The sequence below is a fragment of the Mus pahari genome, chromosome 4 (genome assembly GCF_900095145.1).
Source record: "Mus pahari chromosome 4, PAHARI_EIJ_v1.1, whole genome shotgun sequence".
Taxonomy (NCBI): domain Eukaryota; kingdom Metazoa; phylum Chordata; class Mammalia; order Rodentia; family Muridae; genus Mus; species Mus pahari.
Genome location: NC_034593.1, coordinates 87,276,132 through 87,298,528, shown reverse-complemented (window position 1 = coordinate 87,298,528; position 22,397 = coordinate 87,276,132). Strand labels below are relative to the sequence as shown.

At 47.7% G+C, this 22,397-nt stretch overlaps 1 protein-coding gene across 1 annotated transcript; it reads right to left on the bottom strand.

Annotated features, from left to right (window-relative positions):
• Window positions 1-4,472: 4,472 nt before the first annotated feature.
• Acp6 (acid phosphatase 6, lysophosphatidic) lies at window positions 4,473-21,850 on the bottom strand. The gene is made up of 10 exons (XM_021196335.1): window positions 21,253-21,850; window positions 14,852-14,980; window positions 14,610-14,740; window positions 14,220-14,296; window positions 12,364-12,451; window positions 11,870-12,002; window positions 9,419-9,519; window positions 7,054-7,149; window positions 5,219-5,384; window positions 4,473-4,671 (listed from the first exon to the last, which is right to left on the bottom strand). Exons 1-10 carry the CDS (start codon window positions 21,448-21,450, stop codon window positions 4,534-4,536), a joined length of 1,257 nt encoding a protein of 418 aa, XP_021051994.1. The 5' UTR covers window positions 21,451-21,850; the 3' UTR covers window positions 4,473-4,533.
• Window positions 21,851-22,397: the final 547 nt, after the last annotated feature.

The following is a 22,397-nucleotide window of genomic DNA, read 5'->3' as shown; positions in this document are numbered from 1 at the left end:
AGAGAGAGAGAGAGAGAGAGAGAGAGAGAGAGAGAGAGAGAGAGAGAACACGAACTAGAAGTCAAATGAAGAACACCCCACCCCCCCAGAATGCTGGCAGGCTGAAAATTGGCTATTGGATTTGCCAGAGGTCACTGATGATTTTGACAAGGGCTGTGTCTCCATGGAGTGTGGGCGTGAAAGCCTAAGAAGAAGAATCAGGGATGGCGACTATTTTTGAACAGCCTTGCTAGAAAGAAAAATGGCATAGCTGAAGGATGGAGAGAAAATTTAAGACAGGAGATTTTATAGCTTATTTGTATGCTAATAGGAACACAGAGTGGGAAAAGAACACTGTCGATACAGAAAGGCCAGGCTGGAAGGCTGGCCTGGGATGGGCAGAGGGAAGGTCCTAAGTAACAGGAAGAGAGGAGGGGGAGAGGGAGAGGAGGGGAGAGGGAGAGGAGGAAGAGAGGGGCTGCAACACAACACAGACCAGCAGATTTGCTGAGATGTGCACACTTCTTGGTTTTGCTTCCTTGGTGAAATAAGGGTTGTAGGAAGCAGCAGAGTGAAGATAGACAGGACATGGAAGACAAGATGGAGAGACAAACGGATTATAAAAACAGGCATGACAGAACTTAACTGATAGCACAGGGCCACATCAAAGGACACACTGGCAGGATCCTGGTTAGTGGCTAGAGGAATGGCGTTAGCGCCTTCCATTCAGGCTGGGCGGGAGGAAAGCCTGTGGGAGCAGGGTTAGGAGAAGAGAAAAGGGATTTTGTCATGGAAGATTCTGTTGGCAGGACATGCAAGTGGACATGACAGACTAAAGCTGAGAATGGCTGGCTTGGGCTCCTCGTCTGCACGGCTGTCACACAGACAGCAGGGAGGAGGGAGGCTTTCCTGAGCTCTCTCTCTCTCTCTCTCTCTCTCTCTCTCTCTCTCTCTCTCTCTCTCTCTCTCTGTTAGTGAATTGAAATCATCATATTTAAAACTGGTGCTGGGAAAGAATGGGGCTGCAGACCAGAAAGCAGGATTACCAGCAGCTGCGGGCATTGCTAGATACCCAAAGGTGACACTCAGCATTAGTCAGGTCCCTACCTTTTCGTTATTACTCGTGTATATTCATTATATTATAGTAATAGGCTTCGTGGATATTTTTATCCAATCATACTGTATGTTTGTCTTTGTTTACCCTTTCTGCATTTCCTTTTCCTATATAATCCTCTTTTAGTTTCATGTCATCTATATTTAGATCTATGTCAACATGTAAATATATATATTTATTTATATTTATATATACACTCTAAGACCCACATGCAAAAAAACTTATCTTTCTGAATATGGCTTTGATAGTTTAATACAATTCGATACAGCTTGATTCATTTTTCTGCAAACATCCCTTTGTTCTGTAGATGTCTGAATAAAACGTCTTTGTGTATGCATACCACGTATTCCTGACCCATCCCTCCACTGACATTTAGTTTGGTTCCATAGCTGAGCTGATGGAGAACGCCACAGAAAATGTGGACCCACGGGTGTCTCTGTCGTACGCTTCGGGATACACCTCAGAGTGGTACAGCTGCACTGTACGACAGATCTGGCTTTAGGTTTTAGAGGAATGTCTCCGAGATCTCTATCAGGACTAGTTTTTGTTCCCAACAGCAGTGTTGATGGATTCCTGTCCCCTCATCCTTACCAGCATTTGCTGCTGGTCCCCTTCATTATAGCCTTTCTGACTGGGATGAGATGAAATCAGTGTGGGTTTTCTGTTTGTGACAGTTAGGAGTTTTGAGCACTTTTTCCCCCTTATACTTAAGGCACTCCGACTTTACTGTTTATGTGCTTGCCCACGTATTGAGCTGTTCATAGTTACTTTTTTATTGCTGTGATAAAAAAAAAAAAAAAAAGACCACATTCAAGGCAGCTCATAAAAGAAAGTGCTTTATTGGGCCCATGGTTTTGGAGAGTAGTCTATGATGGTGGGAAGAGCTGAAGAACTCTTAAAACACCTTAACTGCAAGTAGGAGGCAGGGGAGAGGTGTCTTTTGGAACCTCAAAGCCCATGCCCAGTGACACACTGCTTCCAACAAACCACACCTCCTAATCCTTCCCAAAAAGTCCCATCAAGGACACTGGGGATCAAGTGTCTGAGCCTATGGGGGCCATTCTCATTCAAACCACCACAGAGGGTTGTGAGGTGTGTGTTAGGCGGTAGTGTTACATTCCTTTTGAGTTCCTTAGAGGCGTTAGTGCCCGGTCAGCCTGGCAAAGGTTTCTTCCCGTCTGTTGTCTCTCATTGCTTCTTCTCTGAGGAAGCTTTTTAATTTCATACAATCCCCTTCATCGCTTGCAATTTTTTCTGGAGCTAGCGCACTTGCCAGGACATCCTGGCTCGTACCTCTCTCTGCATGTTTCCCTCCCACTGACAGACCCGAGTTTCAGGCCTCCAGTGCCATTGCTCCCTTTGGATTTCTGTACGAGGTGACAGCTAAGGATCTAGTTTCATTCTTCCACCTGTGAATATCTGGTGTTTGTAGCACGAATTGGTGATGTTTGGCTTTTCTGGTGTGTGTGTTTTATCTTTGTCAAAAATTGGGTGCCCACAGCCAGGAAGGTTTGTCCTTCTGTTCCACCCCATTCCACTGGTTTATGCATGGTTTTGTGCCAGTACCATGCTAGTTTTGACGCCATGGCTCTGTAGTGTGACTTGACATATTACAGGACCTTCGGTACTGCTTTTTGCTTTGTATTGCTTTGGCTATTGGGGGTCTTCTGTGCTTCTATAAGTTTTAGGGTTGTCTTTTCTGTTTCTGTGAGCTCTGAGGGGTTGCAGTGGATTTATGGGTTGCTTTTGGTAGTATGGCCGTTTTCACAGTATTAATACTGCAGACTGGTGAACATGGGAAGGCCCTTCCTCTAGTGTCTTCAGGGTTTTAAGGTTTTCCGGGTAGAGGTCGGTTCTCATTTGCTTTCTGTTGCTGTCACAAACCAAGACCAAAAGTGGCTTGAGAAGGAAGGAGTGTATTTCATCTAATACTTCCAGGTATTCCGCAATCCATCCCGGCGGGAAAGTAGGAACAGAAGCAGAAACCATGGGGGATGCTGCTTACTGGCTTGCTCCCTCTGGTTACCTCAGCTAGCTTCCGTATACAACCAGGATCACCTGTCCTAGGCGTGGCACTGCCCACAGTAGTCCAGGCCCTCCCCTATCAACTGACAATCAAGCCAATCCCCCACAGACCTAGATACAGGACAGTCTGATCTGGGCAATCCCTCAGCTGAGACCCCTCCTTCCCAGGTGACTTAACTCTGCCACGTTGACAGTAAACTCTAACCAGGGCAAGGTCTTGCGTTTCTTTGCTTAGTTTTCTTACTTTTAAAACCATTTTTATTTCTGAGGCTATTGTGATTGGAACTAATTTCCTGTTTTCTGTCATTGTTTTATAAAAAAGGCAGCTGATGTCTGAATGCTGATTTTTTTATCCTACTTCGCTAAGCCTGAGATGTTTCCTGGGTGCAGGGGGGGCTTTAGGTCACCTATGCATAGGGCCATGCCATCTGCACACAGGATAATCTGGCTTCCCTTGTCTGTGTGCTTTTCTTTCTCTTGCCTATGGCTCTAGCTAAGACTTCAAACACCATATGGAGTAAATGGAGTGGACATGGTTGTCTTAATTTCTGACTTTTTAGTTTTTCCTTTACTGTATGTTGGCTATAAGTCTGTCATATGCAGCCTTTATTGTGTTGAGGTATGTTTCTTCTATTCCCAGTTTCTTCAGGGCCTTCATCACGAAGGGATGCTAGACTTTGCCAGAAGGCTTTTCTGTCTACTGAGATGATCACGTGATTCCTGTCCTTACGTCTATATATATTCTGTATTATATTTATTGATGAATGCTGAATTTAACCCTAACTACTACTTCTTCTGTGTCAACTTTGAACAAGACAGCATTTCCCAGGCTTCTTGGCCTGTCTGTAACCCCTACTAGAAGGAGCAGGTCTGTTCCTGTGTTCAGAACACTGCACATAATACACTTTCCTAGCTTAGCTTAAGACACTGCTCTATAAGCCACCGATTACTTATGTTTCTCTCCACTGAACTGCAATAACTTGAATGTAGAACCCACCACCTTTCTGGTAACCAGGACTTAACAGGGCCTGAGTAACGCTGACAGAAGAAGTCCCAAAGTGTCACAATTCCCCAGGCTCACACCAATGCTTTGACCTTAGATATGTCATGAGGCTGGAGAAATGGCTCAGTGGTTACGAGCATTGGCTATTGTTCCAGAGGAAGTTTGGCTTCCAGCATCCACAAGGCAGCTCACAAGCATCTCTAACTCCAGTTCCAAGGAATCTAAAACTCTCTTCTGGATTCTGTAGGTCACCAGTCATGTAAGCGGTACACAGACTTACAGGCAAAACATTCATAGACATAAAATAAGAAATCATGTCACAGAGTAGAGAAGCCCCCCACCCTTTGATCTCAACATGATGCTTTTATATAAAGGCACTTTATTTAAAAATCAACTTGTCTGTGTAAACAAGTCACTCTCCAAGTTCCATTATTCGGGTTTTGGAGCATAGAGTTCGGTATTTTTCTGGGCTTACAGAGTAAACTGACATGGTGTTCAAGAACTTGTCCAGTGGACAGAGCTTGTCGGGGCAGCCTCTTGGTACCTGCTCCTGAAGAGGAAACAGAAGTCAGCAGGTCTGCAGAGAGCACCACCCTCTGCCCTCAGGTGAGCCCACAGGCTCACCCACATAGTATGGATGAGCACACAAGTAACAATCAGGAAGACCCCCGATACCCAAGTTTCCAGAATAAAAAGCATTGCATCCTGACTGACTAGATGAGAGGCCTTAGCAGAGTTCTGGCCTTGAGCCGAAAGAGCTAACAGTTCCACCCCTGCAGAGAACACAGTTCCTCTCCTGGACATCAACAATGCTGGGTTAGCTAGGGCACCAAGACACCTCTGTGACTTCCTAAAACGGCCTCACAGTGAGGAGGTACAGCCTGGCTGACACACTCAGGAGAGCTGGGGAGTAGCCCTATTTCTAGAAGAGATCTATAACAGAACTGAGATGTGGCCATGTTGTGCTTTGCTACCACAGGCCAACTACTGCCCTATGCTGTAGAATTCAGACAGCCAAGGCTACCACTTGGGACTCCACTGGGACTGAGAAGAGACATCTGACACAAAACCATCCACTCCCACCTCAGAGATCTTACCTTCCCATTGTAATAGAGTTGCACAAACCACTCCTTGGATTCTTGGTGCTGGTAGAGTTCCATGGTCAGGTCAACAGCAAATGGGGGCCATTTCTGGTCAAAGATCCCCAAGGCCAATAGCACAGGCAGGAGGGTTACATCGTGTGTCGCATAGAGGTACATCTTTCTGCAAGAAGGAGACAGTTCTCCACAATCGCTCGCCTTGGGATCAGGAGGCCAAGACGTTGCCTATCTCCTCTGAGAGAAGAACAACAGCTGCCTCAGAAGCAAGGGGCAGCTAGCAGTCAGCTGAGCTGGCTTAAAACGCCTCTGGAGCAGATGGTGAACAAACAGCCTGCTCCGACTCTCGAGTCTCACGGAGAAGAATGACCCCTGGAGCAGCTCTCTGTGCTTCTGCCTTCCTACCCACTCACTCACTCCTCCCCGGTGAGAAACTGTGGCCTACCTCTCTCCTTCCTCTGGGTCTTGCCATCCCATGACTGATGCTCTTCCTACTCTTGGCTACGTGAGTGTAGGAGGGTCACTCCTGCTCCTTGTAGGTTTGGAAATTTTAATTAGTTTCAAACATATATTAAGCTGCTTGGTCTTCAACACATGTCCCAGGCAGCTTTAGCCAGTAATTTAAGAAGCCATTTTATGGCATCTGCCTGATGCCAACATTTCTCCCCTCAGCATGGTCAAGGACTTTACTGACTCTCAGCCTAGGAGACCAGCACAAGGAGGAGAGTGGCAAGGAGCAAAAGGAGACGCCATACAGGTGTGTGTGATGGCCAGAGATGGACAGGCATGGTTTGCTGTTAGAATGCTGGGGTTGGAGAGATGACTCAGTGGTTAAGAACACTGACTTCTGGGGGCTGGTGAGATGGCTCAGTGGGTAAGAGCACCCGACTGCTCTCCCGAAGGTCTGGAGTTCAAATCCCAGCAACCACATGGTGGCTCATAACCATCCGTAACAAGATCTGACGCCCTCTTCTGGAGTGTCTGAAGACAGCTACGGTGTACTTACATATAATAAATAAATCTTTAAAAAAAAAAAAAAAAAAGACACTGACTTCTTTTCCAGGGGTACTGAGTTCAATTCCCAGCAACCACATGGTGGCTTGCAACCACCTATAATGGGATCTGATGTCCTCTTCTGGTGTGTGTGTCTGAAGACAGCTACAGTGTACTCGCATACATAAAATAAAAAAAATAAATATTTAAAATAAAAAAAGGGACGCTTCTCCAAGTTCCAGGCCTGCTTTACCCCTAGGAACTCAGCTCCCTGCACCTCTCACACCCACTGTAGGCTTTTAGCTGTGTTATCTCGAGGCTTCCCCTCTTTTCATGCCCTGGCAGGTCCGAGAGGAGCCTAAGACTTAAACAAGCCTCCAGGTTACGACACTGTCGGCAAACCACAGTTTGTGGAGCTAGTTCCCAGGACACATGACATTCCAAATCCAGGGTCCTAGCCTGTGAAGGTGGGGATACAAGGCCATAAGCTGTTTCCAATGTTTTAAAAGGTACAGTGATCATACTTTCTGTACACCAAATGAAAGATTCAAACTAAGTCATCATTGTTTTGGACTATCAAAATATCAGACCAGTGTGATACTAATGTACTTGGCATACATCCTGTTTTCAAAAAAGAAAAGAAAAATAACTTTGAGATATTAAAATAAAAACATTCAAGGAAAGCCACAGCAGGAAGAAAGGTAAAAGGTGGTGACCTGCTTGGGGGTGCATGGCCTTGTATGCACCAGCCACTCACAGCCTGGTTCTTGACGCTTACCCTTGGTCCCTCCCTGCAGCCAGAGGCCCCCACGGCTCTCATAAGCATTCATTATGCTGGGTACCTGGTCTTGCTGGGTGCGGTGGTAGGGTCCACAGCTTTGAGCAGGTTTCCCTCCAGGATATGTAGGAATGGGCCCACTGCCATCTGGATACTTTCCCTGTGAAGCGGGAGTAACATTTAAGCACACGGCAGGAACTCAGCACTCAAGAGAGGGGTCAGTTCTGCCTCCTAGGACCTCAGGAGCTCAGTCAGAGGAGGCGAAGAAAAGACGAGTAACGCAGGGGGACACAGCAAGGGCAGGGGGAGAAATGGCATCAAGTTTGAGGGTTCTCTGTGAACAAAGACTTCCAACAAAAACATCAGGATATAACCCCTACCACGAATATAGCCGAGATGGAGGCACTCCACGAGTTATAAGGGAGTGGGCCCGGGGCTGGAGATATGGCCCAGAGAGTAAAGCCACTTACTTCTTAGCCTGTTAGAAATGGGGAACCAAGCCGGGTGTGGTGGCGCACACCTTTAATCCCAGCACTTGGGAGGCAGAGGCAGGCGGATTTCTGAGTTCAAGGCCAGCCTGGTCTACAAAGTGAGTTCCAGGACAGCCAGGGCTACACAGAGAAACCCTGTCTCAAAACAAACAAACAAACAAACAAACAAGAAGAAATGGGGAACCTACGTAGTAGAAGGAAGCCCATCCATATCTGTATACATCATATGCATGCATGTGCACACATCATACATATCTTTGTGCACACATCTTACACATGCGTGTGAACATGCACAATAAATAAATGTAAACAAACAAACTACACTTTGAGGAATCAAAGAGCAAAGCTGGGAAGGGTAGAGGGAACAAGACTCAGAAGTCCCCAAAGGCCCTGGCAAAGCAGTGGGGAGGAGATGCACCCACTGCCTGAGCCTCCGGCCACCTCTAACTTCTGGAGCTGAGCCACAAGGACTCTTCTTCAGTCCTGTTCAGCTCCCATCACTTTCATCTGGGTCATCTCATCACCGCAGGTGGCGGTAACTCAACTCAGGGTAAGGAGCAAAGCAGAGAAAGGCCGCCAAGGGACAGACGATGTACTGTAGCTGTGCCTCACACTTCTTATGGGGGAGGGAGACACCCCAAACTAAAACACAACCTACGACTCTTAGGATTCTAAATACTTAATTGTACAAGGGAGAAGGAGGCTGGCGTGATTGGTGTGAGTCTGTTGTGGAAATTGCCACCTTCATAGCTGAAGGAATGGTAAGCAATGGATGAAGAAGGCAGGGGCAGCCACTGCATGTGGCCTGTGACTGCCAGGTACACAGGCCAGACAAACCAGGCTGCACTGTGATGTCGTACCATTTGTCCTCAAAGAAAACCATCGGTTTTGTGAAACTGATATAAGTAGAATGACCAGCAGAGCAGGAGAAAGAGTGCTGTGGTGGCCAGATACAAGCTGCCTGCCTGTTCTCATAAAGTTTTACTAGAACATACCCTTGCCTGTTCATGTGCATATTACCCATAGCTGCTGCTTCATGATGCATAAAAATGAAGCTGAGATAGAGCAGCCACAGCCCACATAGCCTGAGGTATTTACTGAGCACATTTATGTGTGGACTGGCAGGAGGGAGGACAGTGAGTGGTTTGGCTGGAGCATTTCTGCACGCCCAAGGCTAGCACACAGGCAGGCATGTTGACTCCAAGCCAATTTGACCAGGGGCTCTTTTCTTACACAACGGACCCTGCAAATTCTTGAAACATTAACTGTTCCCTTCCCGCCAACAGTCTCGGATTATCCCTTCACTTTGGCTTAACTGTTTCCACCTATTCTTAGTAAAAACTGGATGTTCTTAATCAGAAGAAGAAAAGCAATGGGCATTCCAGAATGGTATCGCAAGGACCAGCAAGATGCAGCAAACTGGTCAGGGGAACTGGGACCAAGTCTTCGCTCTGGTACCTGCCAAATGAGCCCAGGAAAAGTAGCCAGTCTCTCTCAGCCCAGTGCTTCTCCCTCTCAACCAGTGACAGGGATTAAAGGAGGGCTCTGTGAACCCTGTCCAGCTCATTTACCTATTAAAGCAGCAAAAGATGCCTCCCAGGCAATGAGAACTGGGAATTATTTGTAAACTGAACCAAGATCAACAGAGTGTAGCATGGTCCCTCCTCCTTCCACTCCCTCCACCTCAGTCTTTTGAAAGGTAAAACAGGAGTCTGACACTCAGCTCTGTGTCAGACTGGAAGGGAGGTACAGGTAACCACCCCAGTAGGAGGGAGGCCTGAGGGTAGGCTAACAGGGAGGGTTTTCCCCTCTTCACACAGAGGTGCCAGCTGAGAGCTGATACTGCTCTGCCCCCAGGCATGCGAGCACAAAAGCACGCACCTCTGCCACTGACCAAGCATGACCTGACCCATGTCAGGACCTGTCCTGACCCCTCACCTGTCTTCCTGTTCCACCATGTACAGGGCCATGTCCACAGCTCTCCGCTCAATCAGCTGGGCGAATCTCTCCAGGGCTGGGCAGTTTAGAAGGCTGTGTACCTGTAAGAGTCACTGATGATGTCATGAGAAAACATTTCTTGCCCACTAAGGACACCAATTAGCTTCCATTAAACCGTAGGGGCGGGTTTCTTCCTGGGGAGCCTATGTCCTCAGGCCCTCTAGAACTGTTTCTCCAGATCTATAGGCACAGAATTGCTCCTTGTTTTTTAAAGATTTATTTACTTTTATTTCACATACATTGGTGTTTTGCCTACATATATGTCTATGAAAGAATGCCATATCCCCTAGAATTGGAGTTACAGACATTGTGTGTGCTAGGAATTGAACCTGGTCCTCCGGAAGAGCAGCCAGTGCTCTTAATAGCTGAACCAGCTCTCTAGCTCCATATAGGCACAGAATTGTAAAAACTGTTCCATACCCCATGATGGCTCCCACACACTCCAAGTTTTAAAAAAACTAACGATTTCTAACTTTTTTTTTTTTTTTCAAGACAGGGTTTCTCTGTGTAGCCCTGGCTGTCCTGGAACTCACTCTGTAGACCAGGCTGGCCTGGAACTCAGAAATCCACCTATCGCTGCCTCCTAAGTGCTAGGATTACAGGTATGTGCCACCACTGCCCAGGTGATTTCTAACTTTTAATGAAGAATAAAATATAAGTCAAGGAATTGACAAATTTCATTTGATTTTTATTTTCCTGAATCCTTGCCATATAAGCCCATATTTACTAAACATGAGCACTGGGCACACTGATGCTTGGGGGCACTGTCATTTCTGTAAGAGAAGGAAAAAGACCGTACACTGTCTTTGGGCATCAGCACTTCAGTCCACAGAAGCACTCCCATGGTGTGATGCTATTACTGCATGAAATGTAATACACATTTCAATGCATTTTAATAACATGTTTGTATTACATAAAATGTTATATGCATTCATAAAATGTAATATGTATAATATATTTTTAGTACATAGAAGGACTTAATGGATAAATCATATAGGACCGTGAAAGGCAGCCTGGTTGAGCTAAGGTTTGAAATCCCAGTGACCCGGCAGGGGATAACCCTACAAGGGATGGTAGGCGCTTTGCCACGCTCCTGGACCCCAGGCTCCTGGCACGAGGCGACAGCTCTCCATAGGTCTATGGTCATCAGTCACCTAAGGGCAATACCCAAAGCTCCTCCACAGGTAGGGGACATGACCACAGGTCACATAGCCTCAAGATAGACCTCCGTTTTAATGAAGTACCTAAAGGCCTGGAGGACTTAGCCAATAAACTCCCCTTCCCAGACACACCTCCCTGCAAAAGGTATTTAACCTCAGCCTGCCCTGAGAAAGTGGGATATGGTTTTACTCTTCACCACTCTCCGCCATAACAATAAACGCCTTAAAACCATGGACTATCTCTTTTCATCAGGATCCTTCGTGGGAAGCAATGGAGAAGATCTTCGTTTAAAGAGCTCTGCCTAATCTCCCACAGGAGGCCTCCCACTCCCAGCCAAGGCCTCCGCCAAGCCAAGCCAGCTGCTGACAAACCAAGGACGATCCTCCCTGCTGGACCAAGCCGGAGCTCTCCCCTTTTCCCCTTTGGCCTAGACCCAAGCCAGCTCTGGCTGCCCCCAGGGACCTCAGACTGCGCTCCCCCACCCCCAGAGCAGGGTCCTGAGGCTTCACATATTCTGAAACCCATACCAGCATGGGGTAGCACAGTCAAACTTTACACATCCTGCCTCCTGAGCGGCCGGAGCCCCGACCGAGTGTACGCGGGACACCTCATAACCCAACAAAATCAAACTGAGGAAAATGGTCTAAAGGATTAACCAGGTAACAGATATCTCAAAAATTTATATTAATTGGTTGTTCAATTGTGTGTGCATATGCACATATGTGTATATATGTGCATATACATGTGTGTGCATACATGTAAGTGTGTATACATGTAAGCATGTGTGTATGTGTGTGCATGAATGTGTGGAAGCATGTCCCAAAAACCAAGGTGGATATATCCTGCAGAAAGACTTCTGAGGTTGTCCTCTGGCTTCTAAACATATATGCACATATACACATAGAAAAACAGTATGGGTATACTTTAACATACTCTCTATTCATAACCAAGCCCTACCTATCCCCACTCCCCCAAACACACAGGTCAGGTAATTTGGGAAATGAACTTCCAGAAACTGATCTACAACTGTCTGGGTCCTGTGTGAGGGTCAGCTAACTGCTCTTATCCCTGCTAGGTTGATCTGGGCCCTTCAATCTTCACATGCACCCCATTTACAAACCCCATTACAGCAGCCTGCAGACCAGAAGGGCTTCCAGTCAGTTCCAAGTTAGGAGCCAGCCCACCCCATGGCTCCCCAAACCCAGGACCCCGGGGAAACAGTTCTCGTACCTGCTCGGCAGCCACGTTGTCCAGGAGAACAAAGAAGTCCACGCCATCACCGTTGTTGATGCCCACCCCAGTCTTCACCTTTTCCAAATCCTCTGAGATGCCTGGCTGCAAAATGGCAGCCTTCTTCCGGCCCCTGCCAAAACCCACAGGTTCTTGTGTTATTATTACACAGCGATCAGTAATTTACATAACATAATTTTGTTCAGCGTTTACGATCTCGTGTAATCCTTACAACAATCTGGCATGGTTTTATTCCTATTTTACAGATGAACACATTAAGAAGCTAACTGACTTGTAAAGTAAGTTACCAAGAGCTAGGATGCTAGAACAAAAGGCTATAAAGTTTCCACATCCTAACCCTCGGAGGTTTCTACCTATTTTACTGCAACCAATGCATAGCTCAGATCTGTCTGGAAACCGTATTCTTTCTGCTCTGGATTACAGTCTTAGCATAGCCCAGAAGGGCCTGAGTACCCCAGCAATGTTCGAGTTACCTCGTCTTTTCTTTCAGGACCCAGCAGCTCTGATAGTTGGGGTACAGGACTTCAGAGCTTGCTTCGTCAGTATGGATGACGGCAGACGCTGCAAGGAAAGAGGAAGCACAGGTGGTAGGGGCTCAGCTCACGACTTCTGCCTTCTACTTCCCTTTGTCCAGAGACAACCCAGGCCGAAGATGTCAAGGTCAGCCTTACCAGCAGTTCTTGCCCCAGCTCAGCCCACGGCTCTCCTCCAAGCATGGAAGGCAGTAACGGCTTTGCTCTGTCGAGCACACACACCCTCCTACTGGGCCACAGACCTGGCTCAGATCTGTGCTTTCCTGACTCCTTCCAAAGATGGCCTACCCCAGGCCCAACCAGGACCAGTATGTGGGTATCCTAACACTAGCTAGTCCCCACTTCATCAGAATTGGGTTATTTGGTTGTTTCCTCCAATTTTCTTCCACGGGTCAAGACAGTAATTTATCACAGGCTACTCTCTGCTCAGAGGCCTCCTTCTGAGTCACCAACACTGTCTCTGAGAAGGGGACATTTGTCTTTTTGGTGGTGTGAAAGGAGAAACTTTCAGAAGATCAGGCCTTACGGAACATTCCCCAGTCTGAGGGGTCCCTCAAAGGGGCAGCCTGCCCTGTTTGTTTGGTTTGCCAGACACATAACGTGTGAAGCGGCTGGCTTCAGCCAGAGTTTGTAGCAGCACCCAAACCAGTTGAGAGGTAGGGCCAACCTCCTCAGCGCCGAGGGTCTACTGCCATTCAAAGTTTGATACAACTTTTAGTTCCATTTAAGATACTTCTAAAAGCTAAACAAAACAAGGATCTCTGCTATGCAGCAGCACCTAATACCCTAATACCAGTTAGGCCACGATTATCTGACATTCAGAAGAGTGATTTAATGCAGACTGGAATCAATTACAAATGTCAAAAAATGTGGCCTCACTTGGTGGGTTTGAATTGTTAGGGCTTGAATCACATGCTCCTGTTTTGAACACTTGTTCCCTAGAGGGGGGAAGGGATGAGGGAAAACAGCACCCACAAGGTGAGCCTGGCTGGCAGTCGGGAAGCTATGCCTGCCTCAGGCTCAGCCTAGCCTGTCACAATGTGACCACTCACCGCCTCCCACTCGAGTAAGCCACAGATGGGGACTGAGGAAATGAGCAGGGTCCTGCTGCCCTGCTTCTGCCACAGCTTCCACTCCACAGCAGCCTCCCTTTACTCTCCAGCCAAAAAAACCCTTTCTTCCCTTGAGATGTTTCAGTCAGATGTTTGGTCACAGGGATGTGACGGTGACTAACATAGGCTTCCCATGGGATCCAGGAAGGAAATAAGAAATGCAGTCCTCACTGGTGAAAAGTTTTGAAACTGACGACTATAACAATCATTTCTTGATTATGTGAAGACTCAAACTTGACTCCTTGCTCAGTTAAGACAGGCTGAGCCGAGCATGCTGACACCACGTAGACTAGGCTGTGGGTTATCACTAAGGTCAGAGCAATGGCAGCACTCGGGGTCCGCTGGCTGCGCTCCTCACCCTTCTTTCAGTACTGTCTCACTACTGTGCACAGGACTGGGCAGGGCCACCCTCTACCGCTCGGTTAGAAGCCCGAGGAGTTGGGAAGCGGAGGGACATCTAGCTCCTCACTGTGGAGGTCAGGTTGGCAAGGGCAACGGAAGGCTGGATGGTGGTACTGGGGGGATGGTGATGCTTAAGGACCCTCGACAACTGGACCAACTAGAAGCCATTAAGTGCAGGAGGGATCAGGAGAACAGGCATGGAGGAAGAGAAAGGGAGGCCTTCGGAAGTGAGGAGAAGCGAGTTCCCCGGCACAGGGGTGACTTTCAGACCATAACACAAACCTTTCTGACGTTGGAAAAGTCCAGCCAGCAAACACCGAGTAGATTCCAGATTCCGAAACATGTTGGTGGAACGAATACTGGAGAGACATGAACATGCAGAGGCAGGGATGCTCATACAGGAATGGAGAACAGAGTAGCTGTTTGCCTCTCAAAACCACACACTGGGTCCCACGGGGAGAAAGCCTTTCGTCTCTAGAGACTAGCTGCCCCACAAGGACCTGAAAGGCAATGGCTATGGCCTTCAGTGACTACCTGGTCACAGAAGATTATGACCCAAGGGTAATCGCTCTGTGGTGATCTGGCGCCCCCAAATCTTGGAGGGGGGGGTCAAGACGAGTTACTCATGGCTAAGACCTTAAATGAGTAAGTGTGCCCTTGTCTATGACTCACAAGACCTCTTGTGGGTTGTAGACTGGTGAAAGGAAGGGGATGTCCTCCACGTAATTCTTCCTCAGTTTCTCTCCCAGGGCAAACATCTGTTGCATGCCCACGTTGGTCAGCTGCCCAGCAAGCACGCCACCCTAAAGTGGGGCACAGACGAAGAGAAGATTAGACACTCACTCGGCGGCTCAACTCAGCCCAGAGAAGAATCCCTGAAGCTCTGCTGCCGTGGGTTTCCTAGTGCCACTCACCCTCAAGGTGGTCCTGCGGTATTCAGAGTCGTAATGAGAATGAGGTTGCGGGCCCCCAGTTAGATTGGTGACAGTGTAATCAAACCGAGTTTTAGGTGGGATCTCTAAAAGCTTGGGGTTCCACTCCACCTGTTGTGACCATAAAAAATGACATACAGTTAAATAACAGTTCTTGAAGCTCACAGTGATGACACCCTGTGGCTTCTGGGATACGTGACCGGAAGCGTCTGACACCAGGCCCGTAATCTCTCCTTGGAAAGAAAGAAACCTAACTCTCTCTCCAACTGAAGGAAGGTACGACCATGGCTTATCGTCCCTGGTGCCCTCACTCCCCCTGAGACTCAGTTACAGCACTCCTGCCCCACTTGACTGTCGGGGAGAAGATGCCAGGCTGCTTGGCATGTAGCTACTTAGTGAGGGAGTGGCTGAGTGAGCGAGTGGGCAGGTGACTTAAACCTGATCTCGGTGACTGCCACGTTATTAAGTTTCTAAGGAATCGATGTGTAGTTTCTATGCCTCAAATCCACATCTAGGACTCTGCATAAGGCTCGTGTTACTATCGCCTACTTCCTGTTCTTTTCTAGTTTCTGAAACAAGCGGCTATAATCTAAGCCTTTGTCCTCCTAATCTGCCTCCTGCCTCAACTGGATGACTTTCAAACCATCGCAGGTCTCACATCTCAAATGACCCATGAGACTCTTACTCCTTCAGAGTCAGATGTGATGTGCTAATCCAGTGGCTCTCAAGCTTCTTCTACCCTTTAATACCATTCCTCATGTTGTGGTGACCCCCCAACCATAAAATCATTTTCCTTGCTATGTCATAATTGTAGTTTTGCTGTTATGAATAATAATGTAAATATGTGTATTTCTGATGGTCTTAGGTAACTCCCGTGGAAGGGTCATTCGACCCCCAAAGGGTCACGACACCCAGGTTGAGAACTCCTGGTCTAGTCCGGAACCAGCTCCTCTTCCCAACCTATTAATTCTTTCAGTATGAACACAACTATACATTCTAAAACAAACCTCTGACTCCCTCCTGTCCTGGTCTCTGAAGGAAGCTCTCATTCACAGCATATAGCTAGCTCAAGGAGCTGTGGCCACGGCCTTGGGCTTATACAGCAGGTTCACTGGTTCTTTAAAAACCTTAATCAAACTGCACCAGGCAAGTTCCTTTACTTGTCTGTCCTGTTCAATACACAGCTTCCACAGAATAGAAACTGAGCCATCTATTGGTTTCCAGCTCAGAAGATCTCCCAGACCCCATGGAAGGCACCAATTGTCAGATAAACAGATCTGGCCTTTCCTGGGTTTTCAGTTTAGAGAAAACAAGCCATGAACTTAAATGATAGCACAGACACAGCCCAAGTAGGTGGGCCTTCCAAGACACCAGACACGGCTGCCACAGCTCAAAGCCAGACACAGCTCTTCTTCAGGAAGTCTCAAAAGGAATGACATTTTATGCACTCCTCTGATGCAATCACGGAGACGCAGAAAAGCAAACAAACACCTGAACTTGTAACAGGTGAACTTCAGGACAGTAACATAAAGGCTAAAGTAACAGTTCTTCCAGGTGAAGTAGGAGTAGGCGTCTAGGGCCCAGCACCCTGGGCACACGACCAGTATTGTCAAAGGGCCTTGGGCCCACAGAGTAGTTTGGATGACAGTGGCACATGTCACAATTACAATGGACATAGGAGAGCTGGGCTTGCCATGTCAGCAAGACTTACAAGGTTCCTTCCAAGGCTACAGGAATAGAGGAGGCAGCTCTAAGACACCCCAGTAAGACGTGGCCTGTGAGTGGACACAGCTCTATTTGGGGGTGGCATTGGGAGGTAGGCAGGAAGAAGGATGAGATGGCTTTGGTTTTGAGCTTACGTAGCTACTGACGGGGCAGCAGCAGGAAAGCTGGGATTGCTTTGGGTCAGGTTAGGGTTAGCTACCACCTCCTCTTTGTTCTTACTCTCCACACATTCCCCGGAGTCTGATCTGGATCTGTTCCATCTCTCTCCCTCACTGTAGTGTAAATTCTTTTAGAGCTTAGACCAAGGCTCCATTCTGGTTAAACCCAACACATAGGTCCACAGGGCCACAGTAGATGCAATCCCTAAGCACATTTACCAACAGAGGACCCATGGTGCTTCCCAGGAGTAACTCCTGATGACTAGGTCATGTTGAGTCTAAGCACGGGATTCACAGTTGCAAGCATGGATGACATATCCATTCATACATGCTGTCCAGTCTGTGAGTGGTAAAGAGGAACTCAGACCAGGCACAGTGACAGGAGGCTGAAGGAAGAGTACTTGGAGTCCAATGGCCAATGCAGCCACGCAGGTGCTGGGTCCTTCCCCAGAGTCTTCTCCATGAACAGTAAATGCTCTTGACTGCTGGGCCACTGCTCCAGCCCCCCTGGGCATGAATACCACCCCAGAAGAGTTCAATACTAAGTCCAGGCTTCAAATCAAGATCTCATTTCAGCGGTTGGGGTTAGAGGAGAGACAACCTGATAATTTTACCTCATATAGTCACATAAATATATACACATCTTTAATAAGAAAATTAGGGGGCTAGGGAGATGGCTCGGTGGTTAAGAGCACTTACTGATCTTCCAGAAGACAAGGGCTCAATTCCCAGCATCTATAAGGACGCTTACAACCTCCTGTAACTCCAGTTCTAGGGGATCTAATGGCTCTCTGGCCACCAAGGTCACCAGGATCTCTTGTGGTGCACAGATATACACAAAGGCAAACACCCACATCAAAAAAAGAAAAAAACCATCAACAAAAGAAAAATAATAACTCTTAAACGAAAATTAGGTGATAGCAATACGTAGAATATAACTTAATGTGACCGATTCGCAGCAAGGAGGAAAGACAGTAAGAAGCAAGTGTAAGGACAAAAAGAACGGAAAGCTAACAAAAGCTGCGTACGGCCAACGGCGCATGCCTGTTGTGAAGGGGTACAGATTCTGGACTACATTCTCTGGCTTTTAGAACTTGCCTAGACAAGTTCAAAGACACAAACAAGCCAACAGCTCAGGAGAGGTATACCGCCCCAAAAGCGAACAAATTCCTCTCTCGGGGCCCCCTCATAAGGGGACAGCGGACTGAAGTGGGCATCTTTCCAGTAGTCAGAGCAATGGGTTCTGTGGGACTGTTTGTCCCTGCTCATTCAATTTAGCATAAAGATCCCACCATATCACAACCCTAGGAAGGCAACGCCACGGTGGAATGGATCGGTTACATCCCATGTTTATACACACACACACACACACACACACACACACACACACACACACACACANNNACACACACACACACACACACACACACACAGATAGATATAGATATCCAGACCTTCCAGGATAAGGTCTCAGGAAACAAGCAATGAACGGCCTAGTCCTGGCTGTATGTGACGCATCACAGGAATTTTTAAGTTGCCGAAGTCTGAGCCTCATTCCAGGCTAATCACATCTGGGTTTTTATGGGGTGCGGTGTCCACTTCTCAGTGCTATAGAGCCCAGATACTTCTAAAGCACCAGAGGAGAAATGTTCTCGCTCAGATACCCTGCATCAATTAAATCTGAATCTCTAGGAGGAAGACCCAGGCATGAATTTTTTTTTTAACATGTATGAACGTTTTGTCAGCATGCACATCTATCTGAGCACACATGGGTCTGGTACCCACAGAGCCCAGAGTGCAGCGGAGCCCCTGGAACTGAAGGGCTCCGTTCTGAGTAGCTATGCAGGTGCTGGGAGCTGAAGCAGCATCCTCTACAAGAGCAGTAAATGTTCTTAACTGCTGAGTCATTGCTCCAAGCCCCCATACCATCTCTGAAGAATTCAGTATCCTGCCAGGGTTTGGAACCCAGTGGAGTGAAGAACTGGCACATCCTTCATAGATCCGACAGCTTTGGGCAGGAATTAAGCAACACAGCAGGCCTCCCAGCTCATCCACACTGTCAAAGGCAGACAGGAACTTAACAAGGGACTGGGCTAGGCTCAACTTCATAAGAGCTGAAAGACCTCCCTACCTGGGGTCACCTTGCACCCCTTGCCACTGTCTGGAAGAAGCCGGGGGAAAGTTGAAAGCAGAGTTCAAAAGTTTGCTTGAAAGTGAATTTGGAGCTACTCTGAAGGTCAGAAACATGTTCAACCAAGTTCCATGATTTTATTTCTAAAGCACAGCCTTTGACAGAACAGATCAACTGTTATCCAAACCGATAAAAAAGAAAACAATTCAGCCAAACTTGTACTGTTCAAACAATGCCTCTTTGTAAGGACCCGTAGGAAGACTGACCTGATGACAACATGCCTGTCTATAAACCAGTCAGAAATCAGAAACTCTAACAAAGGTTAGATTAGGTTAGGTTAACTTTAGTCTTATAATTGTCGCCATGTAGTCTGTTCTGACAACAGCAGAGTAAGGCTAGAAAACTCAACAACCATGGATATTGAAAAGAAACCTTGAGAGACGATATCCAGAAACAGGTTCAGATATGAGATATATAATATATCATATGTATAATCCTATATCCTATCATATTAGAGTCAGTCACAGGAGGCTGATGGCATTTCCTCACAGCCAGAGCTGGCTCCATCCCAGGCTTTTAGTCACAGAACTTTATCCAAGAAAACCAGACCTGCTTTCTGCCTAGGGCTGGAGAGAGAACTCAGCAGCTAAGTGTGCTTGCTCCGGGGACAGCAGTCTGCTCTCAGCATCCAAAGCACTGTCCCCGGGAGCAGAGCCACCTGTAACTCCAGCTCCAGGAGAGCCAGCGGCCTCACCTAGCCTCTCTGGCCTACACACCCACACACCCCTAAGTCTTTTCTAAATTGAAAGTAGCAGCCTACAGTCTGCTGCATATGAGTGGGACGTTAAAGCAATGGTCCTGCTCATTCTACAAAGCAAGGCCATGGAACTACATTCTCCACATTTTGGAGTTACATGAAGAAAAGCTAATGAAGCTGGATGATTGGGAGCTTCCACCATAAAGGTGTAAGATTTTCTCTCTCTCTCTCTCTCTCTCTCTCTCTCACACACACACACACACACACACACACACACACACACACACTCCCTGAAAGGATTTAAACCTTTTTTTTTTTTTTCAATTCAAAGAGGCAGGAGAAATGTAATGAATATCTTTCCAGTAATGAACTGAGTGGGATTGGTTTTCTTCCCAGTTCCCTCAACATAGAATGGGGCTATCTTGTCAAAGTATGTCAGTGAAGCCAGTTCTATACTGGAATCCACCAGTACAGGCTGATAGTGATAGGAATTTGCACTGTCTATATACACTGGGTCTAGATTCAGACAAACTTTTATTCTCTATTACTGGTAACTGTCTAAAACATAAATATGTCTCTCTAACACTCTTTCATAAGAATAGATAGAGAAGAAGAGGGGTGCAAAGAGATGCGCATGTGTAGACAAAATAATAAGACAACTTGAGAGATCTAACATTAAAGGCATGGAGTGGGTGAGGGTCAAAGTTCCAAACATTAAGTAGTACAGCCATAAGAACAGGCTAACTGGAGACCTGGTAAACAAACGCCTGCTAAAATATATTTATTTATGTGAGAACTGCCCTGGTTGCTTGGCTTTTTCACGTGTGACCCTCTTTAAAGACCAGATCTTGGGTTGAAACTATAACAGAACTGCAGGAAACCAGAAATGACCATTAAGAGTATATGCAACTTAACAAATACACACTCCATGTGTAAATTCAACACAGGGTGTTAGGGACTTCTGGTGCTCTTTTCTTGTATACTGTTAGGCAATCATTTTTAAAACAAAAAGCTAATTGTTTGTGCTTTAATCATAATTATCTTGACTTATAGCCACAAGACTAGTTACAGTCCTAGTCAGCAATAAGACTTCACGAGATCTTAAATGGTCTCTGGCAAAAACCCACGAGAAAAATCTGTATTAAGATCTGGTTCCAAAGGCGCCAGCTTGCTCTGCACTGTGGAAGCACTAAAGGTACCTCCTGGTACAAAGGTCTCTGTCACCAACAATCAGGCACTTACAAGGTCCTCTGAGTCCTTGAACTCAAGTTCAACCACAGAACTACTAAACCCAACTCCACACCGGCCAAATCAGAATCTGCATTTAAATAAGAACCCCGCCTGGGACATTCTTATGCATCTTTGAAAAGTTACACTACACCTCGAAACTGAAAGTGTGGGGGAGAGGGGGGCTGTCCTAGCCAGGAAGGCTTACACACCACACCGGTGGTTTGGGATGAGGATGGGGTGATGGCTCCAGGCCACAGCCTGAGGGCCAGTCTACTGCTGTTTCCCTCTGGTCTGGACCCAGCCCGAACCCCTCTGCCCCCGGAGGGGGGGGGTGGACGCTAAAGTGTGTACTCACGAACCCCTTCCGTGGGCCGCCTCTCACCTGCTCCTCCAGCGGGAGAGGCTTGAGCGGACTCCGTGCCCCGTGCCGAAACACCACCTGCACCATTTTCAGCTCCAGTAGGTTGCGGTCCACCGGACGCTGGCCATCGGGAGCCCGCTGCTCAGCCAGGGCCACCCGCCGCTGGTGGAAGCAGTAAGCCAGTGAGGTCAGGACGCCCACGGGGGCCCACACGCGCATGATGGAGGCTGTGGAAGCTGAGGGCTCCGCAGGCAACGGGACTCAGCAGCTACTCAGAAGTTCGCGGGAACTGGAGGGCAAGTGCATCCAAGCTCTCCGAACAAGCGACTCTAGCGGTGCGACCCGGCGACAGTCAGGCCCGAGGGGCCGGAGCCTGGTGGAGAGAAAGGGGTGGGAGCAGAAAGACTGTCTAGTAGTTTAAGCCTAGCGGACGCCGGCCGCTCCTGCTGCAGGCTCAGTCAGGGCAGCTACTTGGACCTGAAACTTGCACTTCAAATCGTGCGAAGGGGAGGCCACAAAAGCAGAAGTTCCACGGACACACGGGATTCGGGTCCACATTTTATAACCAAACTCCCCATGCAATCTCCTGACCTCCCAAGGACCGGTTCCAATTAAGTCTGCGCACGGGAGCACGGGAAAGTGAGTCCTGAGACTTCGTCCGAGCTGGAAACTCAGACCCATAAAAACTACAACTTCCACAATGCTATGCGCGGCCGAGGTCCCCAGGGAGGGCAGTTCCGTCGGCCCCCCGCCACGCTTAAGGTCCCACCCCCCATGCCTCCCACGTTCCACTCCCGGTCCCTCTGTTAAGGCTGCCAAGAAGCCCCGGGTAATTAAGGAATTTCGTCTGCTTTTTTTCCCTTGAGGGTTTGCCTGGGGTGAGTAGGGAGGAAATGAGGGTAAGGGGAGGCAGTGTTAGGATTGGGGGCAGAGGGGATTAGTTTGAATGTGGAAGAATTCCCTGAAGTCCCCAAAGCAAGATTACTAAAGTCAAGACCTGAAACATCAGCTGAGTGCTTACTATTTGTGAAATTACCTTCCCCCATTTTGTTTAAGAAAATTGAGCTAGGGATGTAGTTCAGCGGTAGAGCACTCTGGGGCATGCGCAAAGCATTAGAGCTAGAGTCCTCCCCCCCCCCCCGCCCCCAAGTGAGTATTTTGTACTT